Raw genomic sequence first — 14,189 nt, 5'->3', positions numbered from 1 at the left:
CTGCTCTATGATGATTGTTTTTGATTACAGACTCATTCCTGATTGGTGCTGTAAGAGTACTGTTAGCCTCCATCATTTACTAAGTGGTTACATTTGATCTTTGTACACATTTGATTGCATTTTTCAGCTTACTTAGTTTTAGTGTCAACTTTGTAAATAAAAACGTTTTTCTTTTTACTCAAAATGACTTGCATAGTGTACAAAGGATAAGCAATCAATTAATAAGATTATAAAACGGTGCAATTTAGTTGTGATATATAATGCAATGTTGAATTACAACTGTTCGAGTAAAGCAGAGGATGGGCTTTAAGGGAAGTCCGAAACAATATAAGAGTCGGAGGAGAGTGTACTGTAGACAGCAAAATAGTCCATAGCATCGAAGCCAGTGAAGAGAATGATTTAAAACAAAAAAGGATTTTGAGTCACGGCCAAAGAAATCTGAGAGTCTGAGCGAAGGAGGGGACCCAAACCTAGATGATAGAAGAAAGGTATAGGCCGGGTCGTTAACAGATTTAAAAACTATTCCAAGAAAATAATCATAGAGAAGGTGGAGAAATGAAGACAGTTTAGAGAGGGGCGGTGGGGAGAGAGGCATGAAGTAGGAGGGTAACTAAAGAGAAGAGGAATGGCAGAACTGAAAACACACTGTAGGGCGGCAAGTGAGTATGGAAGGAAGCACATTTGTCAAGATCAGAAAAAAGCCTGATTTGTGGTCAGAGCTTTAGTGTAGATATGATCATACTGCAGGTCTGTGATTTTATTGTTAAACAACTGTGCAATTGATTTTTTTTTATAAACGTAACTCCCATATTTTGACTGGGCGCTGCCTTTTACTCAGACTGTAGGAAAGGTGGGAAGAGTTATCAATAGTGAAACCTGTTCACCTCCGTGGACTTCCTTGTTTGGGCAGTGAGGAAGCCGGGTCACAAGCCAGGGCACTGTCCTCTAGATATCCTGTACTGCAGCGGAAAGGTAGTTAATATAGCCTGTGCGGTGTGTCTAGGGATAAACTGCCTTGGATGTAAGGCCATTGAGAAATAAGAGAAACTCAATCTGTTTTGAAAAAATAAAAAACGTTTTTTTGTCTATGTTCCCTTCAATCTGCGTTCTTTCCATTTAGTAAAGTTCATAACTCAGCTTACCCGGGTCTATGACATGAGAGGATAGGCCTGCCCGAAAGCCCTGTGACTTCATTATAGTGGTTGTTCATCCCTGAGTATCGATTTAACAAAATCGATGTGACAGAATATCGAAAATAAAATATCGACAGGTAAGTCTCGATTTTAGATCCCTAACTCCACATATATGTACCTACACTGTGCATATATTTCTTCAAGGTACGTAGTGGCATAGTTAGACTAAATATATACTTCTCAAAGAGCACTTACCTTCCAATATTTTGTCCCTCTATATTAGCATGCCAGGATACAGTTGGTGTTGATATTCAGCAGTGTACGCATTACAGTGCAACTATGAGTGACTGATATCAAGATGCCATTCACCTACAGTACACGACATTTATTGTTACTGCACCAGCATGCACTAGCATTTCTTTCGGATCTGTCTGCGGGCAAAAGATGCATTTACGGCAAACACATTGAAACAACACTGACTGACGTACCTGGCGTTTCTTCAAATAGTCGAGTGCAATCTGTACATTCTGCAGCCTGTGAAAACGCATCCGGCCTTTCTCTCGAGGCTAGAACAGTAAATAGCTCGCCGTTAGATATGCTGCATTCTACTTTATATTTAACGTCAAACTGTCTTTATTATTATTTGTCCAGTAAAAAAGTGTTAAAACGTTTAACATAGAACTACTCAGGGATTTCGGTTTATCTAAACTCTGTTCTTGCAGATCAGATGTACGCAATACTATACATCACAAGGGCTAAGAATTAATTTGTCTTCCTAATTTAAATAAAAAGTGATAAAATGATCCACGTGTCTGAAGCACGTGAGGGGTGTCATAAACAGCTGAGCTGGCTCAGGGGAGAGCTCATCAGAGCTTTTCAGGGCAGAGGGGTTACAGTGTCTACTGTGAATAGGATGGGCTCAGAATTTCTCCAGGTTAGTATCTGAGCTGAAGACAGAATCAACGAGACAGCAGTGGCAAGTAGTGCTCACTGTTCACTAGACCTGGGCGAGCCGATAAATTAGCCAAAGGTTTGGCTCGGATCTTAGTGTACGAGCCGAGCCCTGAAAATGTTTGCTATAAATCGCACAACCATCACGTAAAACCTGCTAAAGTCACTTCAAAATTCAAAACTGTGTATTTCTCTCACATATGATGCTGTGTCATTAATACGTCACATCATAGCACTGAGAAGTACTTAGCAAAGTAATAGTTTTTAAACATATATGGTTAGTTGTGCACTGAGGCAAGACAATTGTTATACACACCGTTATTCATGACCACATATATAGTTAATAATACAGAGCAACCTTATAGCCTTTAAATCAAGCACAAAAAGTTTTTTTGCACAACTAGTATTATGAACTCACATATATGAAAGTGCTTTCATATTTGATAACGAAAAAACAATAGAGTTTTGGTGAAATAAGCTATTTGTCTAACATCACACAATTTGAGAGGTGAAGATGCGTTTTTTACAGGATTTCTGGTTTCACTTTGTACAAATCACCCAGAAAATGGGTATCGTTTTGTCTTTCCTTATGTTAAGGCTTTGTTCTTAGCTCTTTTTATACCGTGAACTCAACCCAAAGGTCAAATTAGAGCACTTTACATGAGCACCAGTTACATTGCCTAAAGTCACATTCCCTACTTAGAGGCATGAGGAGATAAAGCAATTTGCTCACAATCACAGGATTTTGAGCTGACACAGAGACTCAAACCTGGTTTCTCAGTTCCAAAGTCAGCAGCACTCGCTTTAGCGAAAGATCCTGGGTAGAAGAAAGGAGGCAGGCAGAAGCCACATGAAGGCTCAGCTGGTTATGGGCTTGAGGCTCCGACAGGACCCCAGCAGAACAGGGCTTCAGGCTCGGTTTGAGCTTTCAGTGGCTCGCCCACCTCTGCTGTTCAAAAGCTGGGCCGTCTGCAACTCATGCACTCACTTGGCGAAATTATGGTTTAAATGTATGCAGTTTAAACACTGCAAGTGAAGAACTGGTGCTCAGCTCTGCACTGAGCCAAGGCAGGTGTCCTTGATATGGCCTCTGATCTCATGATGGAGCAGTGTTTTCTACTCAAACATGTGTTGCACCATCAAAGTACTTTGTTCATTTGTGGGAGAAGCAGTGTGTCTTCTATTTACTACCAACAGTGCTAGTATTAGTAGAAATGTATTCTAAGAACCCATAAATGTATGTATATATCACTCTACAGAGGATCTGAGGAACCGAAAGATCTAAAGCAATATATATGGTTGGCTGGCACACATCAACAATGATGTGACACCAGCCATTTTATGACTCAAGGACTTTGTCCAGAAAAAGTTTTTAAAAAACATAAAGAGGGGCAGGGTAGAGATATCCTGCCCTCCTAGGCCTGGTTGGGGGGGGGGAGGGGGGGGGGGGTACCAAATGCCCACCCACCACGGGGGGGGGACCTAATATTTTTTATTTATAGCACGGATCCAAAGCAGTGATTAAAAAAAAACAAGCTTCTGCCCTTTTCAGTTTTACTCCTCTGTTTGTGTACCAGAATGGGGGAGAAAGGGGGGCGGGGGGTGTTGTTAATATTATATAAGGTGAGGGTGGTCCTGGGGACCCAATCCACCTTTCCATGAGCCATTAACAGGCCCTAGGGACCCAATCCCCTGGGGCCGTAACACATTAAAAGGCCCTGGGTGCAAACACCCACAGCCAATGCAGACAATGGACCACGGGGGCATGCCCCCCCATGGCTCATGCCCCTGCTTGCACCTATCAAATGTGCTGCCAGAGGTGGATACAGTGGTTTACTCCCATCCGGTGGGAGAAGATTTTCTCTGCTCCAGCTGGGTGAGAGCAAATCGTTGTTTCTAGCCTGCAAGAGTGTGGACAAGGAGTTAAAGTTCTCCCTACCCTCACTCTCGAAGGCAAGGGACTAGAGTGTCCCAGGAGATGGGGGCGCCAGGGCCCATAAGTTGTCCAGAGAGGGGGGGCATATTCACACCCCTCCCAACAAAATAAACATCATCCCTGGGAAATGGGGTCCCCCTTTGTGGCTTGGGGAGGGTAGCTACACGCCCCCTCCTCATAAAAAAAAAGAAAGTGATTACCCCAGGGGTTGTGGTCACTGGGGTCATGAAATGGCTCAGGGAGGGGGACGCACACCCCCACATAAAAAAATAAAATAAAACAACAGTGAATGTCAAATGAGTTAAGTAGCCTCTCATTTCACATTCACAGCTCTGGCTGGGGAACACCCCAAAATGAGCTGAATGCAAGTATTTTTTACAATATGTGTGATGCTGCTGGTGCCCCTAGAAAGCGCAGGGGCACCACAAAGCTTGATTTAGTTCTGTGTTGCTGGGGGCTGGAGGGAGAGCAGCAGCCCCAGCAACAGTAACAAAATGTAAGTAAGTTTCCCAGGTCATTGAATCCATGACACCCTGGAGAACTTAAAATATTTTTAAGCACTGTATGCTCTTCATCTGGAGTGAAAGGACCTTGCTGGTTGGTTCTACGGCTGTATTATGTGACCTGAAAACTGGTAAAAAAGACCCTGACACATGTTAATGTTTTTTTAATAGCATGAAGGCTGTGCACAGTGGGACCTGGCATTTAACCCCACGCCATGCACAGGAAAGGACATCTTTCTTTACGTTAAAATAACCATAGAGATTTACTGAAAAAATATAAAGGTTGCCTATTATAATAGGGAATTGTAATAATATTTTAATTTAAATTTTACAAAAAGCTTGGAAATTTGCTGAAAAAAACAAAGGCTAAAGGAGCGTTATAGTAAGAAGACAACAGCAATAAAAACATACCATTTTAAACCGACAAAGCTACTGAAATTTACCAGTTATAGTTAGGTCAGGTAACTGTAAGTCATGCCCTAAATATAACTTGTGCCCTCGCCTTGCACGGCTAATTACCTGAGACATTATAACCCTAATGACATGCTCAATAACTGCACTGATAACATCAATCAAACATCTGAAATGACATCACTGATGACAGCATTGTGTATTGCGGGGGCACTAATTATAGAGTTACTTGAGATAACTATAATTGATACATTTCAGTGGTTTTGTTAGTTTAAAATGGTATGTTTCAACTGACATTCTCACCAAACTATAATGTCCCTTTAACCATTGTTTTTTTTTTAGAAAATATAAATGCAAACACACAAACTCCCACCAGTCTCCCATTGTTATTAAAATACTGCTTTACTAATTTACTGATACTATAATTTTTAGTTTCTACATTTTCAGATTTCAATGATTTTATCCTTTGGCTCTAGAATACAATATTGGTGCTTCAACATTTTTAAGAGCAACTTATTTTTCTATCAGAAAATGATCACATTTTTTCATGCCCAAGTCCTTGCTCATCATAAGTTAGTTTTTCATTGTGGGTGTGCTGAAATTCAAACAAAATATGAACTGGGCTGACAGTATTAACTGATCCTGAATTCATCAAATTTTTCAGTATTAAACTAAACAAGTTTGCAAACTGTATAGCTTCGTACATGGAAAATGCTCCCTAATGTGGACTACCAATATCTTGGTTACCCAAGTGCCTGAGCGATGACTATGGGAATAAAGTACTTCAGAGAAAACCAGACATTTATCGAAATCTGGAAATAGCACTTTTTCTAAATGTACCCATGTAAAGGAGTGTAGAATGTTAACACGTGGTCCAAGAAAATAATGTTAAACCGGAGGCAGAAGATGGGTACTCCGGGGTGCTGTTCTGGCTAATGCCACTGTTCAGAGTATTTACAGCCATTTTGACTACACACAAAGACAGCTCTGTGCTTCTGACAGTTGATTCCGCAAGTCTGGTCTCAGCACTACTCTCCATTAAGAAAGGTCCAAGAGGATGGATGAGTCCACTCCATTCTCTAAAGATTGAAAGTGATGTGAGTAATGCAAGCCGGAAGTTATATGTCAGTCGATGTAACAGGACATTGTAAGGCTGACACGCACTGACTGGGATTAATAAGGCACAAGTACATAGTACATACAACTGTGGAGTAAAAGCAGTCAGTGAGATGATAGTGCACAGTGTTGTGTCTAATACCCTCATGATGATGAGTGACAAGTACAGCACGCTGCAGCTACAGAATAAGAGCTCTTCTTGAGGCTAAGGGGGTACAACAGGTTGGAGCCATCTACCTGATAACAGCTTAACCAAGGGCTGTTCTGGCAAAGGTTCATTACAGTTATTTTGTTGAATCGTTGAGCTCTAAGAACCCGTAGTCACCTGTTCAATAATTGTACGCCTTTAATGCTGCGTGCTCACACGCCCCTGCCTCCTCAATGTCTCTCAGAGTTAAAGCCCTCCCCTTCTGGGACTGGTTACAGTAAGGTGGCGGCAGGTCACCCGCTATGGCAGAACACGATCAATGTGATTTATTTGGAGATGCATTAGCGGCCAGGGCGTTCGGATGAGCCAGATGAAGCTGTAAGCCTGTCAAGTGAAGATTTACCCTGACAGAAGGAAATGTTTCCTAAATAAGCAGCAGGATGCGCAGGAAGCAGATACTAAATCCAATGTACTGTAACAATCACGAGACTGCAGGATGCTGGTATGCTCATCTTTAGTGCCCAAGGTGGGCTGCCACTATCTCTTGCAGATGTATGGGATGACTCACTGTCTTCTTGTGCGGGCAGGACAAATATCAGCAGATCCCTGAACACAATGCTAAGATTGGTATAGGAATTGGTTAATTTGTTTGAATTATGAAAAATAACTGAAGGGTATGATATGCATAGTTCTGTTGCGCTGATGCCTACCTGACAGGAGTGATGTATGAGTGTAAACAAAGGTATGAATGATGGCACGCTGCTTGCCTGGGTATCTGAATGCCCTCTCCTTAGCAGACAAAGGTATAGCCACGTGCTTGCAAATTTCCCACTGAACACTTAAGCACCACTGCAGACTGTATAGCAAGGCTTATGAATAATGCAGTGATGTTGCTGTGACAAGTGTTAAAACCAAACATACTCACGAATGCTATAATTCTTCATCCTTTGTCCTAGTATCTTACTAGGCGAATGATCAACAGGATCAAAGAGTTGAATCTGAGCAAAAATGCTCAGAATATTACAAAAATATCCCATATCCTCAAATTATGTAAACACCAAAAACCCCATAACACAAAAATGAAGCATAGTGTTAGGTTGACTACTACAGAATCCGGCAGTTGGCTACAATCAGACCTTTAAGCAGAAATTACACAAAGACCAGTAATACCTCCCACTCATACCCACAGTTAATCTTTTGAGAGGGGGGCTAATGAAGCTTGCACTAGGTTAGCATCTGAAGCAGATCCACTGAAGTGCTTTGTTTGCAGGGTACAAAGACGACCTGAAGAGGAACCACCATTCTGTGCAACAAAAACGGTGTCCTCCTTTAGACACTATTCACCATATAAATAGCCTTCCAGACATGCAACAAAGCACAAATACCCAGGAACTGTTAATACACTAGTTACTGAAGCTAGAACATACTTTACCAGGGGGTGTTCTAGGCCACCTCCCCACCAATGTCACCTGAAAAGGGACTAAGCCTCTGAATCTAAAATCGTTGACACCAACCTCCATTCTCTCTATATCCTGGATAGAGGTGACCGCTATGGGTAGTGGATACACCTTAAGTGTACTGAAGGGCCAGCAGAGCGTGGTGTTCATTTATAGGACAATGGAAAGCTACCAGAGGATTTGCACATTGTTGAGTTCACTGAGGAAGAATATCACAGATAAGTCCAACAAGGGAAACTTCACCTTGCTCAAACATGGAAAGGACTGACAGATTGATAGCTCTTTCTTGATTCTGTGAGTGGTGGTGCATGGTTGATTATAGTTAGTGGAGCAATTTGTCTGTTTTTTTCCAACAAATAAAACTCTTGCTAACTACTTATGCAACCCCAACAGGACATCTCCCTTACCTGTTGAACTGCATTAAGAAGCATTTACTGCTCATTCCTAGCTGAACACTTTAGGTTCAGACACCTGTACAGCAACTTTGCCAATTATTATTTTTGAAACAAGTACCACACATCTAGTTGTATGTGTCCCATCTCTTCTTTTGATACCCATGTTTCACTGCCTTGAGAAAACCCTAGGTTTGCAGGCCGAAGGGGCAAAGCACGTGTTGGCTATATGTTTTTGGCTGTACTTCAAGCTTTGAACAGAAGAATAGAAGAAGAACCTGAACACACCCATCTGATTGTTTTTTCTCTTGCATCTGCATGTACAGAATGTACTTTGTGTAATCTTTTAGCTTATTACAGGCCAATATAAAATATATTTAGATTCCTAGTGTTATAAACATCTAGTAATGTGTAGCATAGGTGCCTTACTCATTGTTGTTTGAATGCTATCTGTTAGACTTTTCATCCTTGGCGTGGTCTCCCTTAACTTTTTGCCTCTGTTCCCCAGGTTATTGATGTGTGCTGGACTCTGATTTTGCTGTTTTTATTACTCTGGGCACTTTACCACTGCTAACCAGTGCTAAAGTGCAAGTGCTCCTGTTTATAATGTGTATGTAATTGGTTCTCCATGATTGGCATATTTGTTTTACTGTTAAGTCCCTAGTAAAGTGCACTAGAGGTGCCCAGGGCCTGTAAATCAAATGTTACTAGTGGGCCTGCAGCACTGGTTGTGCCACCCACACAAGTAACCCTGTAATCATGTCTCAGACCTGCCACTGCAGTGTCTGTGTGTGTAAATGTGCACTGTAAATTCGACTTGGCAAAGTGTACCCACGTGCCAGGCCTAAACCTTCCCTTTTCTTATATGTAAGGCACCCCTAAGGTAGGCCCTAGGTAGCCCCAAGGGCAGGGTGCAGTGTATGGTTAAGGTAGGACATATAGTAATGTGGTTTATATGTCCTGACAGTGAAATACTGCCAATTTCGTTTTTTCACTGTTGCAAGGCCTGTCCCTCTCATAGGTTAACATGGGGGCTACCTTTAAATCTGATTAAAGTGTAGATTCCCTTTGGGAGCGGATGGACATGTGGAGTTTGGGGTCTCTGAGCTCACAATTCAAAAATACATCTTTTAGTAAAGTTGATTTTAAGATTGTGCGTTTGGAAATGCCACTTTTAGAAAGTGAGCATTTTCTTGCTTATACCATTTCTGTGACTCTGCTTGTTTGTGGATTCCCTGTCTAGGTCAGTTTGACAGTTGGGCTGGTTGCACCTCACACTATACAGTGACACAAAAGGAGCTGGGGTGTAGTCTGCATTTCCTGATGAGCCATCTGTGCTAGGAGGGAGTGGAGGAGTGGTCACTTACACCTGAAAGGGCTGTGCCTGTCCTCACACAATGCAGTCTCCGACCCCCTGGTGAGTGTCTGGGGCCTGGCCTGAGCAAGGCAGGATTTCACATTCAAAAGAGACTTTACTTTGAAGTAGGCCTACTTCAAAGGAGAAATTGGGTATAAGAAGGGCACCCAAAACCACAGACTTGAGAAACACTTCTGGAACCAAGAGGAACCTCTGCCTGGAGAAGAGCTGAATAGCTGAGGAAGAAGAGCTGCCCTGCCTGTGACTGTGCTTTGTGGAGCTATCCTGCAGTTGTTGCTTCTGCCAGAGTAAGAGGGCAAAGACTGGACTTTGTGTGCCTTCCATCTTGAGAAGAAATCTCCAAGGGCTTGATATAGAGCTTGTCTCCTGTTGCTTGAAGTCTCAGGGACAGCAAAGACTTCTCTCTGCCAGCACCTGGAGTCTCTGGAGAGACTCCTACTCTGCCCTGGGGTGCCCATCCAATTCCTGGGACCCTGAAAGGAGAAGCTGGCAGCCTAAAGACAAGAAAATCCACGCACAGAGCGCCGTGCGGGGAAAAGATTGATGCGAATCAGATCTGCGGCTGAAAAAAAACGACGCGCCGCCGGCTCCGCAGCTGAGAAACAACGCTCGCAGGAAACACGACCGAAAAATTGATGCACGGAGCAGGAGAAACGACGCACAGCATCGCTGACGGAGGCTGGGAGATCACAAACTGCGCTGCGGGATTTTCGGATCATCGTGCGGCTGGATTTTTGACTCAAGTACCGCCGTGTGGAGTTATTTTTGACGCCCACCCTCCCGTGCGGGGTTATTTTTGACGCACACCTGGTACATTTTCACTCTAGCAGCGCTAGTGTGTTTTCAAACCTACTTAAAGACTCTTTTGGATTTTTATTTGATAACTTGACTTGTGTATGGTGGATTTTTTGTCGTTTTGGTCTTGTTTTATTTAGATAAATATTTCCTATTTTTCTAAACTGGTGTTGTGTCATTTTGTAGTGTTTTCATTACGTTACTGTGTGAGTTGGTACAAATACTTTACACCTAGCACTCTGAAGTTAAGCCTACTGCTCTGCCAAGCTACCAAGGGGGTAAGCAGGGGTTAGCTGAGGGTGATTCTCTTTTACCCTGACTAGAGTGAGGGTCCTTGTTTGAACAGGGGGTAACCTGATTGTCAACCAAAGACCCCATTTCTAACACTATCTAATACCAAATAATATATTCAGATGCTCCTTTTTAGTTGTCATCTAATAGCACCGATTTTGGAATTAAGGTGATTAGTAAGGTTTTTCAGAGCCCCCATCTATAATTAGAACATTGGAATGCTGGAGGCTCCATTGAAAACAATGGAGTGCTGCGGGCTTTTACTGGCTGGTAAAAGCCCGCAGCGCCAACATTCCAATGTTCGCTTTGTTCACAGCAACAGCTGTAAACAAAGCCTCATGGAGCCCGAGGGGATTTAGATCCCCTCGGGCTCAATGAACATTTTTTTTTTTTAATAGAACATTCTGCCCTGTGTGGCAGAATGTTCTAATAGCCTTAGAACCCGCCGTAGCGGGCTCTACCGGCTATTAAAGTCCCTCTCCCTTGTTAAATGCCCTCGCCTTTGGCTCGGGCATTTAACGCGGGGAGCGGGCCTTTAATAGCCGGTAGAGTCCGCTACGGCGGGTTCTAAGGCTATAATAAGGCTAAGTCAACAGGGACAACATTGAATAGAGTTCTTCACCATACATGGCCATTTGTCCCGACATTTGGAGTTGGTGTCTTAGATGAGAGGACCTGTGTATGAGCTTTTATTTTGTCCTGTTTGTAGTGTGCTGAAAAGAATTGTTTCACTGCTACATGTTTTCTTAAAGACCTACAGAGATTGTTTTTTCAGACTGGGAGACTCAATTTTATATTTTCACAAGCACAGGCAAGCTCATCCCAAGAGCAGAGCATAGGAATGTTAGTAGTCCCTTATGAGCTACTGGTGGGATTATTCTGGTCCCTATGTCAGCCAGGTACCAATGCCAGGCGTGGATGTGCTTTCTCAATCGTTGAGGACAATTCCTTTCTTTGCCACCTACCTAGTCTGGTTGAGGTCTGTAATACTGTATAGTGTTGACTAGACAACCATGGACCTACACAGGGACAGCACCATGATTCATTATCCATCATTGTTTACCTATTATCAAGGGTTCCTTTATCTTGCTGCAAAATCAAGGCACTTTATTTACTTTGGAAAGCATTGCTGATTTGGCTTGAGTACACCATTTACCACATAAAAACACCTTACAGGGCTCCAAAAATCTATTCAACCACTTGAGTTTTATTTTATGAGGTCAAGCTATTTTTAGATTCCACTCCACAAAGAACTGGTGTTCTGTTCAGTCTAAAACTGAATTAGCAATGAAGATTCCTTTAAATCTTATTCTTGTCACATTTGCTCTGTGTTCAGAGACAGAGGTCAAAAGTCAGTTTGTCTTCTTGCAATTGAAATACTTTCCTTGTGACTGCAGAGTTCCAGAATTTTGTAAGGTGAACTGTCTGACCTATGTGAAGTGAAAGGCTTTTGGTATCAGGTTTTTCCTAACACACAACATTTATATAAGTCAACTTTACAAACATTTCAAAATATATTTCAGTAGATGTGAAAGCCCATTTTTCTGTACTTCTGTATGATAAAAAAATAAGAACACTTTACATGGTGATGTGCAAACTATAAATGTTTTCTGAATCACAATTTTCACAGATTATTGTTAATACACTACAGAGTGTTATCAGTAAAGCTGCAAGTCAGTGGGAAAGGTTTTGGACATTTCTTGGAAATTTTCTCTCTGTAAAAGACAGTGCACTACCACATCATGCTTTAGTAATATATTTATTAAAAGTGAGTGTTTAAACATAAACTGAGAAACACTCCTGCCCTGATGGCAAAGCTATTAGTAAACTAAGAGGCAAGTCATGCATGGATCATGTTTACCCTACATGTAGGCTATTTGTATTATACATGGAGCAAACGTTCAGGGGATTTAACCAAACAAAAGAGGACTTGTTTTTTACAGCAGAAATGCTGAACTCACATATTTGAAGGTGCACTCATGGGAGAATGAAGAAAAAGGCGACTGTAAAATACAATATTTGCCTAGGATCACACAACTTGAGACCCGTTTCTAGGTCAAGTACATTACAGTTAGGTTGAGTAGATTATTCAAGCTACTCGACCTGCCGGTCTGGTAACATTTTTATGATTTTTCAAGGCTTAACCTAACAGATGATCATCGATTGCCAAGAAACAAAGGTAGTACCTACACAAGACAAGGGACTATGGGGGTTATTACAACTTTGGAGGAGGTGTTAATCCGTCCCAAAAGTGACGGTAAAGTGACGGATATACCACCAGCCGTATTACGAATCCATTATATCCTATGGAACTCGTAATACGGCTGGTGGTATATCCGTCACTTTACCGTCACTTTTGGGACGGATTAACACCTCCTCCAAAGTTGTAATAACCCCCTATATGTCTTGAAGAAACTCATAGTAAATATTAGCCAAAACTGATAGGAACATTAAGGTTAGATATGGTGACAGAAGTTAAGTACCAAATAATTAGAAAACAGTTTATATGAATTATTGTTAATGTGTCAAGCTAGACTTATAAAAGGTTTGGAAAGTGCATTAATTCTAGCATCACAACTCTAACCTCCATATACTAGACTGCATCACTGATCACACATTGTGCTATGTTACTACTTCACCAGTGACAGCAATACACACAAAAATTGGAACCTTATTTAGGTATGCAGTGGTTTGTGAGGCGAAACGTGTGTTTACCAAGTGGGAAGTTATCAGTCCTCCCTATTCATGGAGCCAACAGTAAAATGCAGAGTAATACTCCAGCGTTTTAGAGGGTTGTATATCATGGCTTTCTAGAAAGTAGGTGCACACTGGAAATACCCCACAGTTTCTGGCACCTGGAAAGCAATTGAGTAGGCAACCTAGACCCTATACAGATTTTGTAGATAGTACCAATTCAGTCCAAAATATACCAGTGACCAGAATCCCTCCCGTGTACATTGAGAGAAAAGGGGAAAGGATGCCACATGCATGGAAGTTTGCTAAGAACAGAATCTAGGAAGCAGTGTTTCCTACTTTGCCACTTCAGTAATTAATGAGCACAGGGCATTATGTATGAGTGGCAGTGCACAATACCTGCGAATGCAATGGTTCTACAGAGGAGCAGCAACATAGTGAGCCAATAAAGTGTGAAAATTGATCTATAAAATCAGAAACACTCACACACTGCAGGGCATGGTAGAAGCTCATAGAGACTTGCTTCTAGCACAAGCAATAATGTAGCGAGAAATTCTACCTAATCTGTTAGAAGCAAGTGCTGAGTTTAGAGCACAAGAGGACCCTCACTTGTAGCGCATGGTTAGAATAATGTATCTTGTTATGTTACATGTTAGACCTGTAGCCTTAGGGTGGTCTTCCCCTAAACTTTTTGCCTTTTCTCTTCCATTTTTGCTGATCTCATTTTTGTTGGCCTTATGACTATGTGCACTTTACCACTGCTGAATCGTGCTAAAGTGCGTATGCTCGCACCCTAAAACACCATAACATTGGCTTACATCATATTGGCACATTTAATTTACTTGTAAGCTCCTAGTAAAACATTACTACATATACTCAGAGTCTGTAAATGAAATGCTACTAGTGGCACTGCAGCACTGCTTGTGCCACCCACTTAAGTAGCCCTTTAAACATATCTCTGGCCAGCCACTGCAGTGTTTGTGC

At 41.9% G+C, this 14,189-nt stretch overlaps 1 protein-coding gene across 7 annotated transcripts in view; it reads right to left on the bottom strand.

The window, feature by feature from the left end:
- The window catches only part of DST (dystonin), a 1,789,835-nt gene that overhangs the window by 1,001,145 nt on the left and 774,501 nt on the right, over positions 1–14,189 (bottom strand). For all 7 annotated transcript variants that reach the window (XM_069235771.1, XM_069235778.1, XM_069235775.1 and 4 more), the window contains one exon: positions 1,622–1,699. In XM_069235771.1, coding sequence (XP_069091872.1) covers positions 1,622–1,699 — 78 coding nt within the window. The remainder of the gene's footprint in view (positions 1–1,621; positions 1,700–14,189) is intronic.

The sequence above is a fragment of the Pleurodeles waltl genome, chromosome 5 (assembly GCF_031143425.1).
Source record: "Pleurodeles waltl isolate 20211129_DDA chromosome 5, aPleWal1.hap1.20221129, whole genome shotgun sequence".
In the NCBI taxonomy this organism is placed as follows: domain Eukaryota; kingdom Metazoa; phylum Chordata; class Amphibia; order Caudata; family Salamandridae; genus Pleurodeles; species Pleurodeles waltl.
Note: the sequence above shows the minus strand (reverse complement) of the source record. Positions and strands in the feature narration are given on the sequence as shown.